This window comes from Phycodurus eques, chromosome 7 (genome assembly GCF_024500275.1).
Source record: "Phycodurus eques isolate BA_2022a chromosome 7, UOR_Pequ_1.1, whole genome shotgun sequence".
NCBI classification, from domain to species: Eukaryota; Metazoa; Chordata; class Actinopteri; order Syngnathiformes; family Syngnathidae; genus Phycodurus; species Phycodurus eques.
The window spans coordinates 18,891,017-18,917,789 of record NC_084531.1 but is presented as its reverse complement, the minus strand read 5'-3'; the positions used below and the strand labels follow the sequence as shown (position 1 = coordinate 18,917,789).

The following is a 26,773-nucleotide window of genomic DNA, read 5'->3' as shown; positions in this document are numbered from 1 at the left end:
TACTGGTTTGCCAATAGAAGAGGAGTGCTGTAGGTAAAGTCCAGTGGAGCAGGACGAGCCATTTTAAAGACTCAGTAGACTGAAACCCAAAAATGTCTTTGACACACCACAGAGAATAGTGTTGTTAACAAGTCTGCCAAATCTGAATGAAAAAAAAAATCTGCAAGTGAATAATGTTCCAATCATGAAAAAGTTGGACGCCGGTGGGCTGGACCACGAGTGGCTACTCGTGCTGCTGGCAGGTCGGCGCAGGCCAGCGGACTCGGGCGGAGCTGTCTGATTCGCCGCTGCCTCGCAATGTGGTGCATTTGGGTGCACACGGCAGAGACACTAGCCCAAATTACGCATAACACTTCAGGGAAGATGTATTTTTTTCGGTTTGTAGGCATAGCTTGAATGCCAACTGCATTCTGTGGTGGTAGAAATGTTATTATCAATAAAAAAGTGTCAATTGCGATTGTATGCAATAAGGGCGCGTGGTACTTATACAGTGGAGGAGTGACAACTCATGCCAGAGGCCCGCTTGCGTCATCTGGCCTAATTTTCGCCTTGCCCCAAAAATTTGGCTGAACCTTGTTTATGAAAATCATGCTAATCTCTTGCCTTAAAAGAACAAAAAAAAAATAATATCCTACTCAAGAGGGAGAGAGAGTCCAGCTAATGATAAGCGACTGGCCTGGCCACCTCTACGCACCTCTTTCTCCTCACCACTATCCACACCCCACCTCCGCATCAAACTCATGCACAAACACCCCACCCAGTGGCTAATTCAACCACCGTCAACGCCCCTCCAGTGGCGTCTTACGACTCCCAGAGGGGGATGCTTGTCATGTACTGTAATTAGCAGAGAAGGCTCTCTGAAGGCAATGCATACCCTCATTAGGGGAGTGAAGGAAGGCCGGAAGGAGGGCTACTTGCTGAAAGAAGAGGAGTTGTCAAAAGCAACTCACCATTAGAGTGATAAAAGTATTCTTACTCTTAATTTAGTATTAAAAAGAACAATGTTGCTATTTCCCTACGGACCTGTTGCACCACACAGTGTTAGCGCCACTTCATCCTCGTGGTAACACTGATAACAACATCACCCCAAGTAGTGGGCCTGTCGACTTCATTCAGTGGAGCCAGTCTGTGATGAGCTTGTGGCTCCAGAGCATCACTTATCAGGGTGTTGAGAGCGGGGAAGGAGCCGCTTGTCAGCGGACGGTCTTCACTAGCCTGTTTTCCTGACTCCTTTATGGGTCCATTCATTTTTTATATGCACACGTTGGACCTGTCGGAGAGGTATTCAATGGTTGTTGTATCGATAATACAATGTAAGTTGAACGTTTCAAAAACCCACATACTGTAATTAAGAGAATATAGCAAATAAACACAATATTACACAAAACTCTTGATGTTTTGGCAATACTATAATGACCACAAATAACTAGAATGTCACTCAGTTGAACGCAGACTTCTTCCGAGACCAAACTTTGAGCAAATGTGGGAAAGAGGAGTGTAGTGGTTGTAAATACCATCTAGATGTAAATACCATGAAATAAAAGCTGGAAATCTGAACCTTTGTCTCATTATCAACTTTTGATCTGAAACCCAAATGTTTTCAGAATACTGTACAACAAAAACAAAGGAATTAACCTTGCCGTTCCAATACTTTTGGAGGGGAACGTATATATGTATCTCTCTCTCTCTCTCTCTCTCTCTAGAGAGAGAGAGAGAGAGAGAAATGTGCAAACTAGTCTATTTCTGTGTATTTGCATACTAGTCTGTATTTCCAATCTGCTCTGCGTGATGTTGTGCCCCCTTCTTCAATGTTAAGTAGGCGCTAGCCATCCTCAAAGACAGGCTCCAACCACCTGATCGGTGTTTGACGACAAGTCTAGTTCTCGTCGGCTCCTGTGACACGAGATCCCTCTCCTGCTCAAACACCAAAATATTGCTAGTTGCTACCCATCGAGTGCAAGTGTAGGACGCTATTGAATGACAAGCATTACATCATTTCCGGTAGCCCTTGTGGTGGATAGAGTAACTTTGCCCAGGATGTCTCAAAATAGGGAGCGTTCAGGGGTGCTCAATAAAACCTATTCTGTCGCCAATAAATGGCGGACAACTTGCTGGAAATGACATGTATGTATTACCAAACATATTAACAATGCACATATGAATTTTAACTGACCCCATAAAATCTTTGTAATCTGACCTTTAAGTGCTATTGAAAATAGATTGATGGATGTTATAAATTGCTGAGATACCATCTTGTTATAAAACCTCTTGAATTACAGCTGCAAATCAACACTTAAGCCAAATCTTGATTATTTTTTACTTCAAATCAATTGTGATGGTGTCCACATGTATTGTCATAAAAACTTGATGTTGCTGTCCAAGTACTTCTGAAAATAACAGTACGATACTGGTTGAACACAAGATCATTGTGGAGTTGCTTGAGACCATGTCTGATTGCATTTACTCTTGGAATGCTGATTGGTTGTCTCCCAAAAACTTTTTTCCAGAACTGCAACTTCTGGTTCATGGCCCCCAATCGCTTTGCTCCGCTCTACTCAAATGTGATTAGAGAATTTAAAAAAATATATGTTCCAGAAAGTAAAAGCGTGTCCATGTATTATCTGCACATCTCTGCTAAACTTGATTTTGGACTGCGAGACTGTGTTTGTAAAGTAGAAGGACTGGGATAGCTCAAGTTCTCCTACACTTTCACTCTACTGCAGACACACATTCACACACACTTATATACACGCACACACATACAAACACATTTTTCATATCACGGCTGTCTGGCAAGTAGGTGTGTCTTTGTTTGGCTCCCAGCGTCATGTTCCCCTTTCCAACCGCCGGCCGCCTCCACTCATCCACACCTCACTCAGCCCCTCTTGCACTCCCACACCTCACTCTCTGCCAAAAGCTATTTATAGCGCACACTTGGTTTAAAGATGTCAGGTCCATAATATGCAGAGGAGTTTACTTTTTTTTTTTCTCCTTCAAGGAAACAGGCTGTTTCTGGTTTTGACCCCATATTATTTCATTTCCTACTCGGAAGCCCACTTTCTTTGACCTGTCTTGGTTGAACCTTCCCTAATACCCTTTCCGTTCTCTGTGTCTGCATCCATGTGGTCTGGGTCTGTCATACTATTATATTAAAAATCCTTACAGGAAACATGTTTGTATGAATCAACAAAAAAAAGTTCCAAAACAGTGAGAGATTTAAAATTTTGTGCCTGCACAGGATGCTAATGTTGAAAAATACGTGATCTATTCTCATAAACATACTAACTTCTGATAATAACAAAAAAAAAAATTTTTTTTTAAACGGGTCTGAATTTAGTGTAACAAACACACCAAAATCCCTTACTTGAAGCCATTTTGGTTTAGAACTATTTCTACAATTTTAGTTGAGATGCATATAACTATTTTAATTTGACTTCTATCAAATAGTTCTCATATTATGCAGATTTCAATCAAATGGATTAAAAAAAACACTGAATATGAGACAGTGTTTTATGGATAACGTGCTGTTGTGAAATGCGAACTAAGTTATCTTATTTTAGTAAGTAAAATATGCAAGCTGTAGTGTAAGGATTGTAACCAAAAAAAAGTTAACAAGCTTGAAATGAGAGCTGCAGCTTGTCACATGGCTCAACTGTGCCCTCCATCTGTGGTTTTCGGAAATACAAACAAGGCAAACAATTATTCTCAGAGCATCACGACACAGGAAGAGCAAATGTGAGAGTTGATGGAGACATTAGACACAAACAACAACAAAAAAGTAGCAAAAACCAATGTGTGACATGTGTGACATATGGAATGCAATCAATTCAGTTGCCACCTACCGACTTGGGCATTTCTAATAACCCCACACACCATGTGTTAACGCTTTACTCTCACCATCGTCATCCTCGATGACAGCGTCGCTCTGCCCCTTTATGAGTCGCTTTGGAATGCTGCGGTTTCCCTCCGCGTTGGGGTATACAGTGCCCTCACTCGCACATAAATACTGGCCAAAAAGTGACATACTGCTTGTTTGTGGCGTCTAGATATACATACTGTGTATACTACTGCTGTAGTGTTTTAACAGTATCACTACACAAGAGGTAACTTCCCGTTTTATATACAGTGGAACCTCTTAAGGCCCGAGATGCTGGTCATCCTCTCAACATTTTTTCCCATCGGGCATAATGGAAATAGAAATGATCAGTTCGAGAGGCAAGCTATCGCCCGAGACATGCTGTGAATTGTGGAAAAAAAAATGGGCATAATTTTTTATTTTTCAAAATGTACATAATAAACTATAATAATAAACCATAAATATACTACCCGCTTTGATCCCAAAGCACTGATCTTACATTACCCGTCAAAATAAATGGCTTACAGACTTTTTTGAGATTGAGATTTCGATAGAATGCACTGAAAGTGCCCATGCACAAACGGCGAAGAGTCGCTGTAATTTCCACTAACAACCCAGGCTAAACGTAGTTCCTCCCTTATCAAAATGCATCTCCTCAACAATACTTCTTTGACACCAATTACTACTTTCCCATTCATCAATGCTTTGACACATTTTGTTGCATCCTATGGCATTTCAGAAAGAGCTCAAAAATATCAAATTAGGTGATTTTTTTCCCAGCAATTTGTGAATAGTGAAATGCGAATAAGCAAGTGGTTCACTTTACAGGAAATTAAAACCTGGTCCATTTCTCTATTTAACTTGTCATTCAAGCGTACATACAAATTAACCTCTGCTGACAGTAAGACAAACTCAACAAAAATCAAATACTCAGTTAATGACAAAAGCGTAACATGCTTTGTGCTTTTTGTCCTTTATCCATCCATCCATTTTGTATACCGCTTTTCCTCATTAGGGTTCCGGCCTTGCGGGAGAGCTGGAGCCTATCCCAGCTGACGTTCAGGGTACACCCAGAACTGGTCGCCTGTCAATCACAGGGCACCTATTGACTAATTTAGCATTAACACTCACACCTGTGGACAATTTGGAGGCCTCAAGGAACCGAACTTGCATATTTTTGCCATATGGGAGAACATGCAAACTCCACATAAGAAAGGCCAGAGCCAAGATTCAAACCACATACCTCAAAACTGTGAGGTAGAAGTGTTAAACATTAGTCCTCCGTGATGTCCATTTTTATCATTTATAAACATTCCTTATGGTCATGTGGAAAAAGAAGTAGAAGTGGAACTGCAATAATACAACAAAACAAATGACCTTCGCGCCGATATCAAGTGACAATTGTTATTGTGATGCTAAAGTCTTTACATCTGCTTAGTCTGCATTTTTCTTTTTTGGAATATGTGTTCCACATGTCAAATAAAAAGCAAAACACACAGAGTTAATCCTTCAATTCTGGCTGAATTTAGCCCCAGGGAAGTAAGTCGACATCCTGTGTGACATCATATTGGATGATGGTTCCAAACGACAATTTTGCTTGAATTATGAATGGTTTGACTCTATAGGGTTACACAGTATTAGTGGTATATGACTTTCAAACACAGCAACGGCACACTATCTTGTAGAAGTCAAACTCTTCGTTAAGTCTTCATTATGAAGCATTTATTCTTAAAATAGATTGCTGCAAAAGACACATGGTAATAATGTTTGTGCATTGACAGCATAGTATCTTGTGGTTAGGGTTTGAGTCTTGGCTCCTTGATTTCCTGTCAAGAGTAGACTTCTGCATGTTAGATGAACTGAATTTTTCAGAGGTGTGAATGGGAGAATGGTCGTTTGTCAACAAACCTGTGATTAGGTGGCGACCAGTCCAGGGTGTACCCCGCTTCTCGCCAATGGCACCTGGAAAAGTTTCCAGCTCACCTGCGACCCCAGTCGTTCTAGAAAATAGATGTAATTGGGGGGTTTCGTGTTAAATTCCCCACGCTCTCGTTTTATGAATAAAGGGGGCAACCACAGCCTTCAATGAGCTAGCCTCTGGCTTGAACCACAGAGCCCTCCGGCGGCCAGAGTTGGTACTACCCCTTCTCATGAATAGGATCAATAGGCAAGCTCCTTTTTATTAGATCCAGATTTGACCGTCTCAAGGCACAGATGAATGATTTTTGTAGTCTGCCGAGCGGCCCACGTCGAGTTCAGCCTGTCAGACATGTCTGGGAGGGGGTTGCGGCGGAGGAAGGAGAGACGCGGGCCTCAAAGTAAATGCTTTGGGAACGTGATGACGGGGGTTAAAAAAAAAAACAAAAAAAAAACCTGAGACCTTGACTCAGGCTTGCATCCTTCCAGGGAACAACACGTTTCTTATTGTGGCAGATCCAAATGAGAGGTGACAGCATATTCATTTCACCCGGTGTTTTCCCTTTAAAACACAGCTGAATGACGAGCAGTCAGTCGATTTATAATTCTGGCGAATGAGTGAGAATGACTAAATGGCACAGGAGCGATCACTTTTAGGCTTTATTTCGTGTTGTCCGTGAATCAATGGAGGGATTTTTGAATGGGTTTTAAAATGAGCAGCTTGTTTGCCGGCTTACAACAGGATCTCGCACTTAACAACCAAATCAAGTGGGCTGGAAAATTCACATCTCACACGCGACACATGCTATTTTAAAGTGGCACGAATTGCTGTACTTGTCACGTAGCTGTACTTCACGTCAGTATTTACTTTTACTCCCTACATTTCAAAACAGCTACTTGTACTTACTACCTTGTCAAAAGTAAGCTAGTTGCCTTTTTCAAACATCCTCAACTCAACAACATCATAGAAATAAACAAGAGAGAGGTCAAGTCAACCGCATTTGAAATCTTGACTGATTGATTGATTTATAAGGCAGAAAAAAAGGACAAGCAGCAACATGGAGGACCGTGAACCGGGAAGAATTGGCGAGGATGGCAACAGACTCGGAATGGCGAGATCTTACCCATCGTTCAGTTGCTCAATGTTGTCGGCTCCAAGAAATATATCATAGTGGCGAATGTGTTTTTTAACAAGCTACTGGATTCCAAAAATTCTGATCTAAAAAAAAAAAAACACACACAAAGTATATTATTTTGCATGTTATCATTAGCTAATTCAGTGCCAGTATGAATATTGTATTAGCATAAAGGTTGAGACAATGCTAGCTTGCGCTTAAACAAAAAACATCATGATTTTTTTCTTCTTCTGCTCGGTACGAACACTATGAAATTTAATGTAAGTTCATAAAATAGGGAAACTATTTTGTATGCAAAGAAGTTTCTAAATGAGTAAAAATGAATATTGGGTATAATTCACAGTAAAAATGCATTTTTACTTTTGTACTTAAGTACATTTAAGAGTCTGTACTCTTACTGAAGCACAGATGTTAAATCAGTACTAACCTTAGCCTTCTACTTACGTACAGCGTGTGAGTAGTTTTGCCAACTCTGGCTATTTCTAATGCACATATATTGTACACATAAGAGCATACTAGCGCGTAATGTTTGAAATGACAAGACGCGCATGTGACTCCCTAAACATCTTCTCGTCTGAGCTCGGCCTCAGGCCGGCGGTGTAAAATACCGCCACGTGAGGTCACGTCGTGGACGTACGAGCCGATGAGTGCCAGCACATCAGGAGGCATTAGGAGGTCGTTCATTTATAGGGATGCTATTACCTTCATAAATGCTTGGCCCATAAAATGTCTGTTGCTTTAATTTAATACTTCCCCTAATTATTACACACACACACACAGGCACTTTCACACACATAGGACCAACATCTGAGCTGTGTGTGAGCCAGTTTCAAAGAAAAGTTCTTTCTCAATTTTGCTTTATTGGACCAATGTTAGGGAAAGACTTCAAGAAAGACTGCTTTTGTTGCACACTCACTGGACCCTCCATTGGGTACCCCTGAACTTATCTAATGACATGCAGTAAAATTGCTGTCTTTACAATTATAACAAGAAATGAAAGGTTGTAGACGAATATGACGTATCACACCATCTTGATTTGAAGAGAATGAAAGTTGCTCTACCCAGTGGGCAAGTTGTTAAAGTCATCCCAGAAATGTTGTAAATCAGGGGTGTCAAACTCAAATTCACGGTGGGCCAAAATTAAAAATTGGGACAACGTCGCGGGCCAAACTCAATTTTAATGAAAAATCACTGCGATGTGCATGTTTCCCTTATATGACATATGACATACATTTTGCTTAAACATTGAATCTGGAATAAACAAACTTTAATATTAGAAACACGAGAAATCTAATTTGCGATAAAATACATCAGTGGTATTTGTTTGTTGTTTTGTATTTAAATAGATAACATGAATTCTTCGCTCTCCATCTTCTATTTATCGATCTCCAACCACCTTTCTTTTTTATGTAAATCTTTTTTAAAAGGCAAGGTGTTTTATCCTTCCTTTAACAACAGTACAGTGAATCCCCGCTAAATTGTGGTACATTGTTGTATAATGGATTTTTAAGCAATTGTTTTTATGGATTTTTACAGTATATAGGCAAGTCATGGAGTTGCGTGTCTTCAGTGCAGCAACAATATTGTGAGTATTTTTTTTAGACTTTATTTGTATGTCACTGTGACATCTATGCTCATTTCTGTTAGCCCATCTATGGTATTTCACATTATCAGTTTGCATTAAACTAGCGGGCTTTGTTAGACGAAATTGTATGGTTTGGTTGAATATTTTGGTTTGGATATACAATGTTTATGTCTATTTTGTTTTATATTTCAGTTTTACTGTAAACTTCAACTGGGGTGACAAATAAACAGCTTGAAGCAAGCACGCATTGCTTCTTTATTTGGTGAATTGGGCGAGCAAATAAGTGAGAACAGGCAATAGGGAATACATTAAAAAGTGTGCGTTAATAAATTCTAATATTTTTAAAGTGTGTGGGGGTAAAACCAAAAAAATATTATTGTTTATAAGGCCTCTGTATGTCGCTGATGGGTGTAGAAGGTATTCCCCGCGACAAACAGGGTTCACTGTATTGTGTCAGTATTCAAGAAGGTGATAGTATTCCTTGCCCATGTTGAGCATAAGCTATACCATCAAATATCTTCTGGATTTTGTCCTGCGTTGCAATCTACAAATGAATAAAAGTTGCCACAATGAGCATCCATCCATAAAACAGAGTGATATCAGTTTTGTCAAGGCAGACTTTTTCTCTTTTATGGGGATTCCATTAGGTGCAGAGATGGTGATGAAGTGGTAAAGACTTCTCTAAAAATGCCACGTCATCTACCATTTTGAAGTTGTGCCTTTTTTAAATTAAACTGATAAGAATGTTAAGCTTAGAAAATCAGTGTTGTTCCATGAAAAGATCTGACATAAGGGAGGAGTGCCTGGGTTCTCTGGTGCCACGCTGCCATTTGCTCCCTCCCCGAGGAGCAAAAAGTGGGCTGGGACAGCCTGGATCTTCATCTCTGCAACATCTATGGTAGCCCCTTAAACTAAATAAATAATGCATTACAGTTCAGGGTGAGGAGCTTCATTTACTCTAAGCGATGGAATCTTAAGATGTCTGTGTAGGCTGTCCAAATCATTTCAAAATTCGTTTTGGAGTCCCAGGAGAAACGAAATGTAAGCATGCTAGGAGGAAAGAATGACAGTAAAATGCATGATGGAAGGTTGTTTAGCAACATTTACTCTGGATGCAGAAACACCTCACAGCCACGTCAATGTGCAAAAAAAACCAAAACTTTTTAAATGGAGCAGCCTCAGGCGGTATGAGCTTAATGGAGGAACCAGACATGTGAGGAATTTGCAAATGTTCTCCTTTTCCACCTTTCTACAAGAAGCAGGGTTGCCACAATCCGGCTGAGCAACCAGAGTCAAAAAGCTTGAACTAATCACAGTGGGTCATTTGAACAACCTACTCAAGGCTGACCATTAATCATCCTTTAGAGTTGAGGTTAAAGCAGGTCACTTAAGGGTTAAATGATCTGCAGTGTAATTTGGGTACAAGTTAGTTCATGGTCACTTTTGGCAAAGGCGCGGCAGAAACAGCATATCATGCACCATCCCGAATAACAACACTTACTTCGGTAAACAACAATGGAAAAGGTGTTCGATCATATGACACAAGCATAATAACATGGATCACACATCGCAAAGTGACTCTTTTCTACGCCTATTTGATCTTTATCAGTTCAGTGAGTCATAGCAGACAGCAGCATATCACACATACACTGTCTCGAATAACAAAACCTTTTCATGAGAAAAATGTCAAAGTATTTCTATCATGTCGACTCAAGCTGTTGAAATCACGTGCATCATACGTTGCCGGCAAAGTACCTCTATTTTTCCACACATTTGATAGTGCTGAATTCCGTGATAGCAGCTAGCAGCATATCGTGCACTGTCTTGACTAAAGAAACATATTTCTATCAAAGTGGGACTGTCCACACAGTGAATATGCCATTCAACATGGCCAAGTAGATCACATGATGGTTTCATAGTGACTGTCCTGATTTCAGTGAGCCATATCAACAAGCAGCATATCATGCACTGTCTTGACGAAAGGAGTTTATTTCTGTAACAGGGTTAAGTCAAGTTACTTATCTACTCCTCCTATAGTCACAATCACAATCACAATATGCCAGAATAGTGCCTGGTCATCATTTGCAGATTTGAGTAAATTCTGGTTCCTTTTCTTGTTTTGTTAGCAAGCAGCATGCCATAAACTGTCTGTACTATGATCTATTCCTTGCAGAGTCAAGTTCAACAATGTGATCAGTTTCAAATTTGGTGGCAAAGGACTTCTTTTCTTCCTGAGTTCAACAAGACAAGGCAACAAAAAGGAATATGCAGTCTTGAATAACAAAGCTTATTTCCACAACTGCAATGTCATAGTTGCTCAATCACTTCAATGCTATGCCACCGAGGCGCTTCTATTTTTCCAGCGATGTGATCGTCCTGAGTTCAGTGATAGCACCAAGCAGCACATGAAGCCTTGCCTTGACTAACTAACTCAACTCATTTCCATGGCAACAAAAAATTGCAACAATCCACGTCAGGCATGACATTCAACTGTTTTTTTCTACTCCTTTCACAGTTCGATCACATAACGGCAGCATAGTGACGTGAGACCAGTGTAGCATCTCGCATTTTTACTTTTTTCAGACCGATACCTTCACTCGAGTACTCACCGATACCGAGTACCAATACCACTTGTACTTTTGAAACATACAATTTGATTTAGCACAATGATTGTAAACCAAGAGCTTTCTTTCTTTCATACGCACATGATGATTCGCCGATGTGTCTAACTGCCACAGTGTAGCTTCAATTACTGGACAGGAGGACATACTCTATGTCAGATTTTTATTTGCCTTACGCATTGCTGACTGGTATTGGCAGCCTTCACGAGTACCCGATACCTTGAAATAAGGCAGACATCTGCCTGGTACGATACCTGGTATTGGTACTAACCCATCCCTAATATCAACATTAACATTATAACATACGACATCATGTATGTAACATACAGTATTTTGTCCATCTTTGAGGAATTCGGCGGTTGCTGTTGAAACGTGTTAGAAAACCTGTGATACAATATCCTGAGGAAGGCAACACAGCAGGATCATGAATGCCATTTTTCACTAAAACGGATGTTGGGATTTCCGCCCATTGTTCGACACTGGGAACAACATTATTGACGCTGTTTTTCCGAATCACTTTGTTGGGAAATGCTGCGACAAACAGCGAGTGATGAAAGGAAACCTATATACCAGATGATCTCTCTTCTGGGGAAAAAATACATGTAGTCAATTGAATAAAGTGTTGGTGTCTCCATTCAACAATATGGAATTTTTTTCCCCAGCTACACTGAGTGTACTGTAGAGAGCGAGCAAGATGTATTGAATTTCAAAGACATCCTGTGCAGTTTTAGGCCTTCTGATAAAATCACAAATGAACACACACCTCAGTAGAACAAAAAGTCACAATTGAGCCGCCTGTTTCCCGGCGTTTGCCTAGCGTGAAATAGCAACCTTGACGGGCCAATAAAAGGCCACGCATGGGTGAGCGTCCTGACGTGGATTGCCACCAACACCCCTTTGGTGGAACTCTTTGCTTGGAAGATACGGACGGGCATTGTGAAGGAAATAAAGTTAGTGAGCTGAGAGTATGGGGGTTACAAAGTTTGGGGGTATGTGGGTGGGGATTCATATGAACAGGAAAGGAGCAAGATGGGGGCTGCAGATAAACTTGTGTCAATATTGTTGGAATCCCGTAGGAAATGTCACCAAGGGGACAGACAGATACATGAAACTGCATACGAATGCTGGATGGTTATCAATTTGCATTTAGCCAATAAATTGTTAGTCTGATGGTGGGCACATAATTTATGGCCATTACAGCTCAGGTATAGCAGCTCTCGGCATTGAAACTCTCAGCTGAGTTTTTTTTTTTTTTTTTTTAATACGTCCGGCTTTTCGGATGGAAGTCAGTGTTAGCACAAAATATCAGGAAAAGCCAACTAAAACATCAGAACTTTATTTGAGGTTAATCGGAGGCACTTTAAATGGTGGCAGGTTTGTGGGAACTCACATTTACCATGGATTTGAATGTCTTTGGTTAATTATGAAAACAGCTACATCCCAGAGGGTGTGCCCACTTGTGCAATCACATTATTTCCTTTTTTTTTTTTTTCAATTGAGTTGTACAGGTTTTACATCACATTAAATGATTTATCTGGGGCTATTTATTTATTTTTCTTTTGATTTCGGGGGGGGGGGGGGGCGTGTCATTTTTAGCTTCAACTGCTCTTATTGGTTTTTACAACCGCAATTCCAATGAAGTTGGGACGTTGTGTTAAACATAAATAAAAACAGAATACAATTATTTGCATATCATGTTCAACCTATATTTAATTGAATACACTACAAAGACAAGATATTGTCTTTGTAGTGTACTGTTCAAACTGTAGTGTACTGTAGTACTGTTCAAACTGATCAACTTGATTGTTTTTAGCAAATAATCATTAACTTAGAATTTTACGGCTGCAACACGTTCCAAAAAAGCTGGCACAGGTGGCGAAAAAGACTGAGAAAGTTGAGGAATGCTCATCAAACACCTGTTTGGAACATCCCACAGGTGCACAGGCTAATTGGGAACAGCTGGGTGCCATGATTGGGTATAAAAGGAGCTTCCCTGAATTGCTCAGTCATTCACAAGCAAAGATGGGGCGAGGTTCACCTCTTTGTTAACAAGCGTGAGAAAATAGTCAAACAGTTTAAGGACAATGTTCCTCAACGTAAAATTGCAAGGAATTTAGGGATTTCATCATCTACGGTCCATAACATCATCAAAAGGTTCAGAGAATCTGGAGAAATCACTGCATGTAAGCGGCAAGGCCGAAAACCAACATTGAACGCCCGTGACCTTCGATCCCTCAGGCGGCACTGCATCAAAAACCGACATCAATGTGTAAAGGATATCACCACATGGGCTCAGGAACACTTCAGAAAACCAATGTCAGTAAATACAGTTCGGCGCTACATCCGTAAGTGCAACTTGAAACTCTACTATGCAAAGCCAAAGCAATTTATCAACAACACCCAGAAACTCCGCCGGCTTCTCTGGGCCCGAGCTCATCTAAGATGGACTGATGAAAAGTGGAAAAGTGTTCTGTGGTCCGAGGAGTCCACATTTCAAATTGGTTTTGGAAATGTTGGACGTCGTGTCCTCCGGGCCAAAGAGGAAAAGAACCATCCGGACTGTTATGGACGCAAAAGTTCAAAAGCCAGCATCTGTGACGGTATGGGGCTGTGTTCGTGCCAATGGCATGGGTAACTTACACATCTGTGAAGGCAACATTAATGCTGAAAGGTACATGCAAGTTTTGGACAAACATATGCTGCCATCCGAGCAACGTCTTTTTCGTGGACGCCCCTGCTTATTTCAGATAGACAATGCCAAACCACATTCTGCACGTGTTACTACAGCGTGGCTTCGTAGTAAAAGAGTGCGGGTACTAGATTGGCCTGCCTGCAGTCCCTACCTGTCTCCCATTGAAAATGTGTGGCGCATTATGAAGCGTAAAATACGACAACGGAGACCACGGACTGTTGAACAGCTGAAGATGTACATCAAGCAAGAATTTCATCTACAAAGCTTCAACAATTAGTGTCCTCAGTTCCCAAACGTTTATTGAATATTGTTAAAAGAAAAGGTGATGTAACACAGTGGTAAACATGACCCTGTCCCAGCTTTTTTGGAACGTGTTGCAGTCATAAAATTCTAAGTTAATGATTATTTGCTAAAAATAATAAAGTTGATCAGTTTGAACATTAAATATATTGTCTCTGTAGTCTATTCAATTAAATATCGATTGAACATGGTTTGCACATCATTGTATTCGGTTTTTATTTGTTTAACACAACCTCCGAACTTCATTGGAATTGGGGTTGTATTATTTATTGGCATTACTCATTATTATTTTCAAGGTGCCAGACCAACGAAAATGTAAAATGGATATTAACAATACCCCTTAGTTGAGCATTAAGATGACTTTTTAACACAAGAAGAAGCACATTAATGTAGCCGATTGAGTGTGTGGATGTGCGTGTCTGCGCGCGCGCACGCGCGCGCGTGCGTGTCCTCTTATTTCACGCTCGAGTGGCCTCACGCTGCAGACAAGGGGAGGTTTTTCTCTCGCCCCTCATTGGCCGCAGCTCTCTTTGTCATCTCAACATTTCCATTCATACAACCGCTGCTCCACTCTTTCAACAAAATAACTCGCAAAGAAGAAGAAAAACAAACGGACGGCTTCGCGTGGACAGGACTTAATTATTTCAAAGTGTGTCGACGAGGTGGAGCAGCGGGAGGAGGAGGAGGAGGAGGGACACTTCCTGCTCCGACGCGCATTAAACGCTAAGAACAGGTGAGTAGACAACTATGTTGTAAATGTTGCACACCTTTTTTTATGCATGCATGCGCGCATGTTCTCTCTTTTTTTTTTTTTTTTTTGCACAAGTTAGCGTTACTGCTTTAAAGCTTGATCATTTTTCACCTTGCAACCGTTTTGTGGGGGTGTGAAGCAACACGGAATGCGTATTAGCAGACTCATGATGGATAACAGTAAAAGTAAGGCGCTTAAAATGTAACACTAGAGGGGTCCCGGCCCACGGGCCCACGGGGCTGTCTCAGAGGAAGGTTCACGCCGTTATTCACCAGAGCTGCCCTGCCTAATTGGCTGCAGATGCCCGGCTCCATTGCACCGTTTTTTTTTTTTTTACCGAGCAGAAATTGGATGCATTGGGGGGTGTTTCATGAGTTGACCTACAGAAAGAAAAAAGAAAAAAAAGAAAAACATATTTAAAGCAGGCGTGGGCAACCTATGGAACGTGGGCCATATACGGCCAAGTGAGACGATTTGATCCGGCCCATGCCATTCTAAAAACAAATACCACCTTTGAGGTACTCTGATAAAAACTAAAACATGTTTAGTCGTTGCATCATATTTGTTATAAATTTAGTTTTTTTTTTAATTCTAAAATGGCCCCTGATAAGAAAAAGGTTGCCCACCCCTGTTTTAAACTCTTCCATGTTCACAAGCGTGAGATGGGTTGAATTTACCACAAATAACAACACCTCATCAGATAGGTGAAATTGGGCTGTAAAAGGAGGAAAATTGCACTGCCGTTAACCACTGATCACTGTTTAAGCATCATAAAAAGTCCTGTTTTATTGTTGTGGGGGCTTCATTTAACATTATTAGTTTGTGGACACAATTTGCAACAAATCACCCGTCTACTGCATACTGTTCATTAATTGCATTTCTAACTGCATTAATTATATACTCCTTCATTAAAGAAATGGAATGATTTATACATACATATAAAGGATGCATACGCCTTCCTAACAGTTGCAAAAAAGGACGACTCAAATGCACCGTCCTCCAAGTGCCCTTTCACCCCCAGACTTTGTAAGCTGCACTTATTAAAGTGAAAAGTGTTTCAATATGTGGTAGGTTTCAGGGTTGGAGGGGGAAGGTGGTCGGGATGCATGATGGGGCCCCGGGTCCACACCACACACCCCCGCCCCTCCTCCTCCACGGGCCACCACAAATAATTCATCCATGTTGGTGACATCTACTAAAAACAAAGAAACAAAAAAATAAATCACACACACACAAAAAAACAAGTAGACTAAACACCTGCACCTCGTCGCATAACAAACACTAACGATTACATGAATGCTCTTTTACCCCTTTAGCATCAGGGTCCACTGTCGGACACGCAGCAGCACCCTTGGGGACCCCCCTTGCGTCAGGTATACTACAGTCATGTTCCAAACTGTCCCTGACACGTCGTCTTACGTCAAGGTAAGACAGCACAACCTCTCTTGTCAGGTGGGCTCTTCATATTTGTTCTTTTCACCCCCCCCCGCCCAAAAATAAATAAACATTCCAAATACTGTAGACTAAACTGATATATTTTCGATGCATCTTGCTATTGGTTTTAAATATTCACTTTGATGCAATTTAGTTGAGGTATAAATTAATAAAGCAGATAGGAAGCACCATGCAAAATGTTCGTCTGTTGTTTTTTTTTTTTTTTTGGGGGGGGGGGGGGGAATAATACAATAAAATAAAATAAATACATTGAGCATCTGTAGCTGTACAAGTTTGTAACTGGACAGCTTCACAAACGCACTGCTGCCTGTAAAAGACAACATTTAATTCATATAAAAATGTTTAAAAAAAACACTACTAGAGTACTTTTGTTTTTTTTCCCAAAGCAAAACAATATTTTTGAATAAGGCCTCTTTTCATGCTGCCAAGGTTAAAGAGGACTCTAACAATTCCTGGTTTGTTTTTTAAAAAAAATGAAAAGGTAGGAATGTTTGGTGAGAAAATACGCTTTCGGAATGAGGCTTTTTTCTTCTCCTTGAATGGCAGAGGCTGGAAACTTCTTTTTGTTATTAAATAAACGCTGGACTCCGTAGTGAATCGCTTTTATTTGTGAAAAAAAAAAAGCAAACTGCATCGGCACGTTGCATGTTGGATGCCAAGTTCACATTTTTTTGCGTGCACACTCACTGTCAGATATTTCTCAGAATGTGGCAGAACTATAAGACATCCGTGTCCCCACCTCCCTCGCGCCTTCCCCTCCTCCTTCAAAAGACTCCACGGTCCAAGCATTTGGTTTTGTTTGGTTAAGGCCAGGCGAGACTGGAACTCTCCAATAAAAATAAATCTCAAATTAATTATGGCCTGGAGCGAGGGGGGCCAGACAGTTCGTGCACATACGTGCTGCATGCAGACGCCACTTTTTTTCGGGCCTTTGGTATTTGGACTCAGGCGTCTGGACTGGACGGCCACGATATGAGTGCGCGCAGTCAAATGAATGGCATCCATGTACACTACATTATGCTGTAGCAGGTGTACGATTCTCACAGTGATGATTTTAAAATACATATGCAAAAAAAAAACAAAAAAACAACGTCCTGTTTTTGTAACTGCATTATTGGTAGTTGTATACTTTTTATGGTTGATTTTATCTTTCAAAAAACGGCAATACTTATTATTTAATGTATGATTGTTGTTATTATTATTATTACTACTACTACATTATTTTATTCATATTTGTAACTTTCATTTTTCAGAAGCAGGAATAACAAAATACAGTGGTGACACTGTTAAATAAAGAGTTTATTTTCCATTTTAATTTGTTGTATTCTTTTTATGTGATCATAAAAGCACAAGAACGAATATTTTATGTATTGTTATTTGTATACTTTTTAAACTGTATTCGTACTTTTTTCCTCCTCCGTTGAGCTGCTAAGATAAAATAGTGATAGATTATAGTGATACCTTTGGGATATTTTTGTTTTATTTTGAAAAAATATTTTAAATGTTTTATTCTATGTATCAATTATTAATGGTTGTTCTATTCAGAATCAATCATCTTTATTGACCAAGTATGTCAAAAGACGAGGAATTTTTCTTTGGAGCCACTCTAGCAGGACAACAAGCAACATTTCCATTTTATTTCCATCTGTCTCTTGAAAACAATTTTCACTTGTTTGGCCCGATGACGTCAAACTGAGGGGTCCTCAACCACTGGTCCGCGGCCCAATACCTGGCTGTGAATCATTTGGTGTACCCAAAGAGATGTATCTTTTTAAATCATGATTTCAGTTATGATTTATCCGTGGACTGGTTTATGTTGAAAAATGACCCCTTCCATTATACCTTAAATGTTTTTTTTTTTTTTTTTTTTTATCGCGGGGGAGCTTCTTTATGGCGTTAGCGGTCCGGAGCAATTATTTAAAAAAAAAAAAATGAAAAAAAATATTTAAAAAAAACATTGGGGACCCCTGATCTTGAGGGCTGAAACAGATGTAAAAGCAAGACTGCCTTCTACAGCAGAGGGTCCATGTGACCCCTCCCCATCTCTGACATCCATGGCCCATACAGTGGAATGCATGGGGCCATGCATGCAAGGGCACCACTGCATGCATGTCGTGTGTGTGTGTGTGTGTGTGTGTGTGCAAAGGAAGAAATGTCTGCTGGCTGTCTCCTTGCAGCGTCAAGCCAGATGCTCTGTGGTTGACTGAGTAAACCAACTTGCATCTGTTTATTGGCCTTCCAAAATGTTTGTTACCACTGTATTCATTATGGTCTTGGGATAGGGCCCGGACCCCAAGTCACCCTAATAGGCTCCATGTTGACATCGAGGGAGGAAATCGGTTTTTGGTAAGATGTTATCTTGTCTGGTTGGTTAAATCGATTTTTGCTGTTCCCTCGTGGTCATTTTATAAGGTACACTTGCATAATCCAGTGAGATTCAATAATAGAGCTGTTTCCACAATTTTCCTTCAGTTGTGATTGACAAAGACATATGAGTTATTATATAACCATTGTCATTATATAATCATTTTCTTTATATTGTTTATGTGTTTGTTTCATAAAATGTATCATTACCTTTCTTTACCGATTGGCTGGGACCGATCACATCGCCAGTCACCAAATATGATTCTTTAAAAAGATGATTCTCTAAAAAGTGTCTCTGTACCAAATGATTTATTGTTGTGGGTGTAGTTTCCTGAACTACATTTTACTGACAGGTGCTTTTAATATTTTGACCCCTTCATGAAGCTAAATAAGCTAACACCAATATTAGAAACTGCTCACAGTAAGGCAATGCAGTTCAACACCACTGGCAATACAACAATAAACATTGATGTGACCTTTAATCTCTGAGTAAAGACAAAAACTCGGCCTTACTGCTCTTGTTTTGTCTCTCGTTGGATTGCAGGTTTATCTAATGAGGTAGATGATTATATATATATATATATATATATAGGAAATGCTTTTTTCATTCAAGTTTTGGGTCACCCTTTTTATGAATGGGTCAAACAACAACTGAGGGGATGACTTTTATTGTTTGAACCCTGTTTGTACTCATGTCCAACTCTAAATAGCTATATATTTAGCACAAAAAAAAAAAAAAAAAAAACGCAGAGAGGGTACACACAATTATGGAGACTATTTAGAAACAGGGAGGTGGTATCAAACTGGTCAGTGAAGAGTTAAACAAGGTGTCTCCCTTAATTATACAAGTCTGAGCTGGCCTCAGGCAGGAGAAGCCTTGACCCTTAGCAGGATCCAGATGTGGCGGTCCCAAGGGTGGGACCCTCAGCCCCGCCAGACCCCCAAGAGGGGAGCAGACAGGCCGGCCCTGCTGCCAGTGGCGCGGTCACAAATTTGAGCTGGCTGCAAAGAGTATTATTCATCAAGTTGCTATTGAATTTAAGTATACTGTATAAACATATATATATATATATATATATATATATATATATATATATATATATATATATATATATATATATATATATATATATATATATATATATATATATATATATATATATATATATATATATATATATAGCATCAGGGGTTGAGAACCTATGGCACGTGGGCCATATACTGTCCGTAAGAACATTTGATCTGTCTCACCGTGCAATTCTAAAAAAACTTTGTCATCCTTTGAGGACTTGAATGGATTAGAATATATGTACTGGCTTTAAAATAACAAATTTAAAACGTGCAATTTGCAGATATGTTTTAATTTTAAAAGAACATGTGGAAAATTCACATGCAAAACTCCATTGAGAAAAATCTTTTTATTTCTCCTTTTTTTTTTTTGTGCTAAGTTGGCAGTTTGAAAGGGGATGCAGAAAGGATAAAAGACGTGTGGGTGGAGATAAGAATTTTCCACCATAAAGGAACTAAGCCAGACTTGAAAATAATGTTTTAAACAAAATCCAAAAGATGACGCTTGTATTTCCTGCGGTGCCACACGTGTAGAGCAGACTTTTTGGTGTTGCTGGGTGCTGAATGCATGGATGTAATTTATGGCTACAGTGGGAAGTGTTCACCTTGACGTGAAGGCTTGTAAGGCAAAGAAATATTGCAACAAGCTCTCTGATTTGTCATCTTTAGGTGATTTAAAGCCCAGTCACACTTTTCTATCCTGCTCACATTTGACTTTAAAATATAGATGCTGCCAGATGTGAGTGGGTGAACATCATTTTTCTTTTTACGTAAAAGTTAAATATGTGCCATTATCATTATAATTATTACACCCCCACCACCGCCGTTTTGTGTCATTAAAAAAAAAAAAAAAAAAAAAAAAATCACGTAAAATTGTTCCACAGCAGGCTGCCATCCTGTAAATATTTCCCAGTTTTAAAAAAATAAGTACAACATAACAGAGTGAACGCTCAATTGTTATGCCTGCTTATCTCCTCGGGACAGTATCCTGCTTTTTTTTTTTTCTTCTTTTTTTTTTTTTTTTTTTTATTTGAAGGCAGGGCTTTTGGGTGACACACAGCTTCCTTCTCTCAACCTTCCTTTGCAACAACAGCAGCAGCAGCAAGCGAGCAGGCAAGCGGCGGTGACTTCACTTCCCAAATTTAGGAGGAGAGAAAAAAAAAAGAGAAGAAAAAAGCGTCTCTCTCTTCGCCACACATACCGGGACTAGAAGCTGGAATTAATTCAGGAGCGTGTCATGTTTGGGATACCGTCGAAGTCCACTGAAAGTTGCGCAAAATGGACGGAACTATTAAGGTAAGGGTGGAGAGTGGGGTGTAGGACATTGTGGGGGATCGCTTTTTTCTCCCAAAGTTGCGCCTCCTTTTTTTTTTTTTTTTGCGTGCGTGAGCTGTGGTCCTCAGTCTGGAACTGAGGACCTTTTTTCTCTCGCTGTTCCTTTCAAACCATCCCCCTTCGTCTACTTCTTTTTTCTTTTTTCCCTCACAAAAAATCATATTTCTCTTACGCTGTGAGGATGTGCGTCGAAGCTTGATTGGCACGTTGGATTTCTGAGGAGCGAGCGCGCAAATTACGCACGTCTGGAGCGCCACTCTATTTTGGCCTGCAACACATTTTTTTTTGTTTGTTTGTTTTTTTGGGGAAAAGTTTTCATGTAGGTATATGACTCGAAGCTTGTTATTAAGTGTGACCGGCAGCGGGGCAATGCGAGTGGATTGTCCACCGCCCGGCTCTCGGGTGACGGTTCCAAACGGAGCCTATCATTGGTGGCAATAATGTGATGGTTCGGTGATCTCGGGGGAACTTGTAGATGATTATCAGTGTTTTTCTTTTCTTTTCTTTTTTTTTCGGAGAAGGGGGAGTTGTGTGTTGTTTAAGGAAAGCTGTTATTTGGCAACGTGCAAGCCTTGCAACATTTTAAAACCACACTTCGCAAAGTGTTCTTTTTGTAAGAGTTACACAACGACGCTACCCTTACGCCGTGTTTAAAAATTCGTTAGGTTGATAAGTTATAACGACAGAGGTCCAACATGTGTGGCAGCTTAAACTACACGCATTACTTAAATAAAGTAGCGTATTTATGATCATTTTCAAAAGTTTATAACACCATTTTGCATCGATTATAAGGTTATCCTCACCGAAAAGTGGTATTTGGTGAAATTGGTAGTAATCAGGAGTGCCTGTCTGAATTAACATTGGCTACTGCGCCCCCCTCCTCCTCTTCCCTTCTAGACAGTCACATTCCAGATGGCTGCGGATGCTTCCAGATGTTTGAATGGCAAGTCCCTCTCTTGGCTCACTTCCTAACAAGTGTCAGCTCCCCAAAAATGCACACAAATGGAGCTCATCTCGGTGACAAGTGATGTTGTGTTTTGGGGACATTTTAAGTAGCGGCTTTGCGGTACTTGGGTGTGGTCTGTGTGTGTGTGTGTGGTGTGTGTCGAATAAGTGTCAGTGTTGGCGGCAGCAGCAAAAAAGAAGGCCATCCATGTGTGATGATTTTGTCATTTACGATGGTGGATGGACGGATGCGAGGGCCATTGAGATGTTTTATCGCAAAAAAAGCCAAGAATGAAGACTGAAGTGTGGGTGTCAATGGCTGGGCTGACTTGTGCACTCTTAAAGAAACAAAATGCTGTCGAGCCATGAGAGCTTCCTGTTCTACACAATCTTTTCCTGACAGGTTTCCTTTTCCTACTTAAACAAAAGACAGGAATGGAGCCCCTTCCTCCTCTTCCGCTCCACCGCCCTCCTGGGTGGATATCTGTTGTGTTGTGTGTGGCAAACAGATACACGTGTGGAGTACATGTGGAGAACGTGTTGTGATGCATTTGGATGGCTGATGTAAACAAAAGCAAGGCGGTGGCTTCAGGCAGGTGCTATGTGTGCCCTTACAATGGGAACTCTGAAGTTGTACAAAACAAGCTCATGCACAATACTTCATCTCAGTGAGCATCTACAGGATCGACTCTGAACCATAGAACTGGAACGCAGTACACGTTTCTGTCCTGGCTGCTCAGTAACAATAAGTTGCTAATATTTATCGAAGTTTTTCCAACAAAACAAATTACAGGGTCGCAAAAGTTCAACAATTTGGGGTAGCAAGGCCACTCTTAAGTCCTGCAAAACTTCAAACCGCCATCATGTACTAGGTGTGTCAGACAAGTTACAGGACTAGTGTCACAAAAGAGTATTTCAAACAAAAACTACAAAAAAATTTTTTTTTCCCCCTTCAAAGTAATCCCGCTTGGAGTCTAACGCACTTTCTTAGCCATTTCTGCTATCCCTTCATGCACTCCAGGGAGAATTCTTGAGGAATCCTCAGAGCGCTGCCGTCACAGCCAAATTGATGACGTCAATGTTTTCAAAACAGGTACCCTGGATGACGCCATGAGCTTAGGAGAAAAAATAAATAAATCACACAGAGCCAGGTGAGGTGAGCAGGGAGGTTGCTCCAGCACGGCCGTGTTCTTCTCGGACAGGAACTGTCGGATGCTCAGGGCGTTGTGAGCAGGCACGTTGTCGTGGTGAAGCAGTCGCGAGTTGTCTTGACACAACTCTCTCCTCATGTCTTTGTAGACATGTTGGTTGATCGTCTGGCCTATATTGAATGGAAAATACTTGTAGTTTGTACTTTGGGTCTGAAATATATCTTATGTGACACCACTGGACCATTTCTGATGCACCTCAAAGAACCAGAAATTGAACTTTGTCATAAAGTGAAGGAAAGCGGCTTACATTTTTATGTCCTGTCCAATATGGCTACAGTATTAAATCGAAAACAATTGTGTGTTATTACAAAAAAGAACCTGCGATTGGCTGGCAACCAGTTCAGGGTGTACCCCGCCTTCTGCCCGATGATAGCTGGGATAGGCTTCAGCACGCCCGCGACCCTTGTGAGGATAAGCGGCTCAGAAAATGGATGGATGGATGGATACAAAAAAGAACAGTGGAGTCTCATTCTGTACTTTTCAGATTTCTAAAGTTGCCCAAAACCGCAGTCATGTATGAAGTCTTGTCAGACTTCAGCTCAGTGAGCTAACACTTTCATATTTTTTCGCATCTATCCTGAGTCATCAGTCATTTATACTTTATTTTTACTTAATTATAAAAAAAAAAAAAAATGTATATCATCATTATGCACTTGCATGACAGCTAAGAATGTTAAAGTGTCACTTAAAAACTGCTTGTACAGTTAATTAAGGCTTTTGGTCGATAGGGACATAATTTCTAATGGGGAAACAATTTCAGATTCCCTACAAATTAGAGGTCGACCAGTATCCTGGAACAGATTGTGTTTTGGCAAACAGGTCCCACTGTTGTACTAGTTGTACTTGAGCAGCACAGTGACTGTTATCCTCAATTGTACTCAGGTGGGAAGATACTTGACATTTATTGTCTTTTTGAGGGGTTAGCATTGGACAAGCTTATTCTTCCCTAGGTTCAATTTCACACCACACATTCAAAACGACTGAGCAGCCCTTGAGCAAGGCGGATACCTCCTTATATAATTCCTAACTGCATGAAACTGTCCTCTTTAGTCCAGTGTGTCACAAATAATATGTACTTGCTGTTTTGACTGACGTGATGGGTTCAATGTATATACTGTACGCCAAATGTAAATTAATGGCGATCGGTTATGTTGTCGGTCCTGGAAAAGGTCCTTTGGAGTTGCATATGTAGCCTCACGGGATACACTAGTGTAAATCTCACCTTGGGGGCCAGTAATTGTCTACGGTACCACTATTGCTTACAGGGAATGAATTGTACTGAGTAATTGTAAGTTATCTCTAAGTAGCAGTTTAAGGATGTTCTAGTACTGTAGTATAAAAGAGGAACTAAATGAAAGGTGTAACAATGCTTTTTTTGGTGTACAGATGGTGTTTGAGTTGCTATATATATATATATATATATATATATATATATATATATATATATATATATATATATATATATATATATCTCTTGGGTTGTAGCATACCTTGAAGGTGAAACTGAATGGAGATGCTCTTCACAAGGGAACGGTTTTATGACAGAGTAGAAGCTTGATGCATACATTCGTGTTCCTTGCAGATAGGACAGAAAAAAAAGACTGCAGATTTCACCTCAGCAAGAGATCGTCCTGCTCCTATTTTTAAATGCCCTCCTCAACCATCTTGATGGGCAGACACCACTTGCCAATCATGGTTTCTACTTGTCAGGCAGATATGTCACTCGAATGTAATTTGCAACAGTCACAATAGTTGCGTGGGGCCTTATCGGGCCGTAACGAGACGTTCCCGTGCTTCTTGGTGGCTTTATCGGTGGCAAACTAGCGGGTGTGCGCTGCTTAGATAGCAAGTAATACTGCCAGGGTTCAGACTATATGATGGATCAACTGATTACATCCCCTGGAAAATCTCATTCTGGGGACGGAGGTTAAATGGTTCTAGAAAGGTTTAGCTTTTATATGACCATTTACTTTACCTGTGGGTGAGCATTTTATTCCATAGTTCCTCTCCCAAATGTGCTTTTTCTCTGGTCTTCTGGCATAGACTCAAGGGTAATGACGGAGAGCTTTGTTTAGCACAAATTGAGCTGCACTTTAATGTCAGAATCAAATATGTATTATTGATATCATCTTAAGTTTCCTGTTGTGTGTCATAGGTATGATGTCAGTTTACGTCACAGGCTTGTTTTATGACTGGTGATTTTGTATAAATAATTTTGTTGTGTTGACTGTTTATATAGAGCAGCTACAGTGCAGATGCACATGACTATTTGTGACATTTGTGAGTAAATGTATGACATCTAACAGTACAGCTTCAGTACGGTGGACAATGTCTTTGTACTTTGAGGATCTTTAGGGGCAGCAGTGCTGGAAGTTGAGTCATTCTTTCCCCTGACAAACATATGTGGCATTTCAGAATGATATAAATTCCATCCTTTGAGGATTAGACACGTCGGGATTGAAACACATCAGATCCTATCAGATCCAGATGTGTTTCAATCCCAAGTCAAAAGCAGAGACACATGATGAGAATGCATAATATTCAGACTCTCTGGACTTTTGGCTGATTTTCAGTGACAATGGCTGGTAGAGAAATGGCTCAACAAAAGCGATTGGCACAGAGCATTTTTAACGGACTCAAACTACAACATGTCATTTAAGCATGCAAAAGAGTAAGAACCAATCTAACAAAGAGTCCTGAGACGTTTCAAGAGGAGCCCGCTGAAACCGTCCAATATGTCGTCCAGTCGAGAGTTGCTTATGTTTTCTTTAATAAACTTACATTGCTTACATTGCTGAGCCACAGCAGTTCGGTCAGTGTTGCAGTGACCCCCACCCCTGCCTTTGCTTCTGTTGAGTCTTCAGCTGTGGAGGGCAACCGAGGGGCCAGACAAGACACACCACAGGGACCAGACACACAGAACCTGTAATTCCATAAAGACAGAAGGCGAACATTAAATATACATGTATTGAGGAATCTTTTGCCATTCGAACTGTTGGAGACAACTGAAGACATGTAAGCAAATCAGCATTTGTTTGCATCCTAACTCCACTGTGAGCATGATTGAAGTCATCTAACATCAACAGGAAGCAACAGTAGCTACAGGGGCTGTTTAGTCAAACTACTTAGGATGCCAGACTGTGATATGACCCATAACTGCACATAATTACTGTTAAAAAAAAAAAAAAAAAATCCCCAAGAGAGTGAATATTTGACATCACAAGTTTCTGTGTAGTTTAAAAAGTGGATTCTGATGTTCTATTTGTAGCAATTCTTATCACTGTCATCTCATGACAATGTCCTCCCATTCTTAAAGGAAGAGGTCAACATTTTGGAAACTTTATTTGCACTCTTGGCCCAGAGAGTGTTGACAAGATTGATGTCATTCTCATGTGTTGGCAAGAAACCGTGGAGGTGAACATTTGCCAGACAGCCTCCAAAGCTCACTGACTTTCTTACGATAGCTTGTTTTGGTTTTTAATATAAATTGACACAGTGATAAAAACTGAAATTTAAACCGTTCCAAAATTAGCCCGG

General features: G+C 40.3%; 1 protein-coding gene across 3 annotated transcripts in view; it reads left to right on the top strand.

Annotated features, from left to right (window-relative positions):
* Nucleotides 1-14,659: 14,659 nt before the first annotated feature.
* Nucleotides 14,660-26,773, top strand: part of fli1 (Fli-1 proto-oncogene, ETS transcription factor) — a 36,401-nt gene continuing 24,287 nt past the window's right edge. The window contains exons 1-2 of one of the 3 annotated variants that reach the window (XM_061681337.1): nucleotides 14,660-14,840; nucleotides 16,175-16,283. In XM_061681337.1, coding sequence (XP_061537321.1) covers nucleotides 16,245-16,283 — 39 coding nt within the window. In that variant the 5' untranslated portion in view covers nucleotides 14,660-14,840; nucleotides 16,175-16,244. Of the gene's footprint in view, nucleotides 14,841-16,174; nucleotides 16,284-20,820; nucleotides 21,042-26,061; nucleotides 26,252-26,773 lie in introns of those variants that run through there. The other 2 variants (XM_061681338.1, XM_061681339.1) reach the window with 2 other exon arrangements.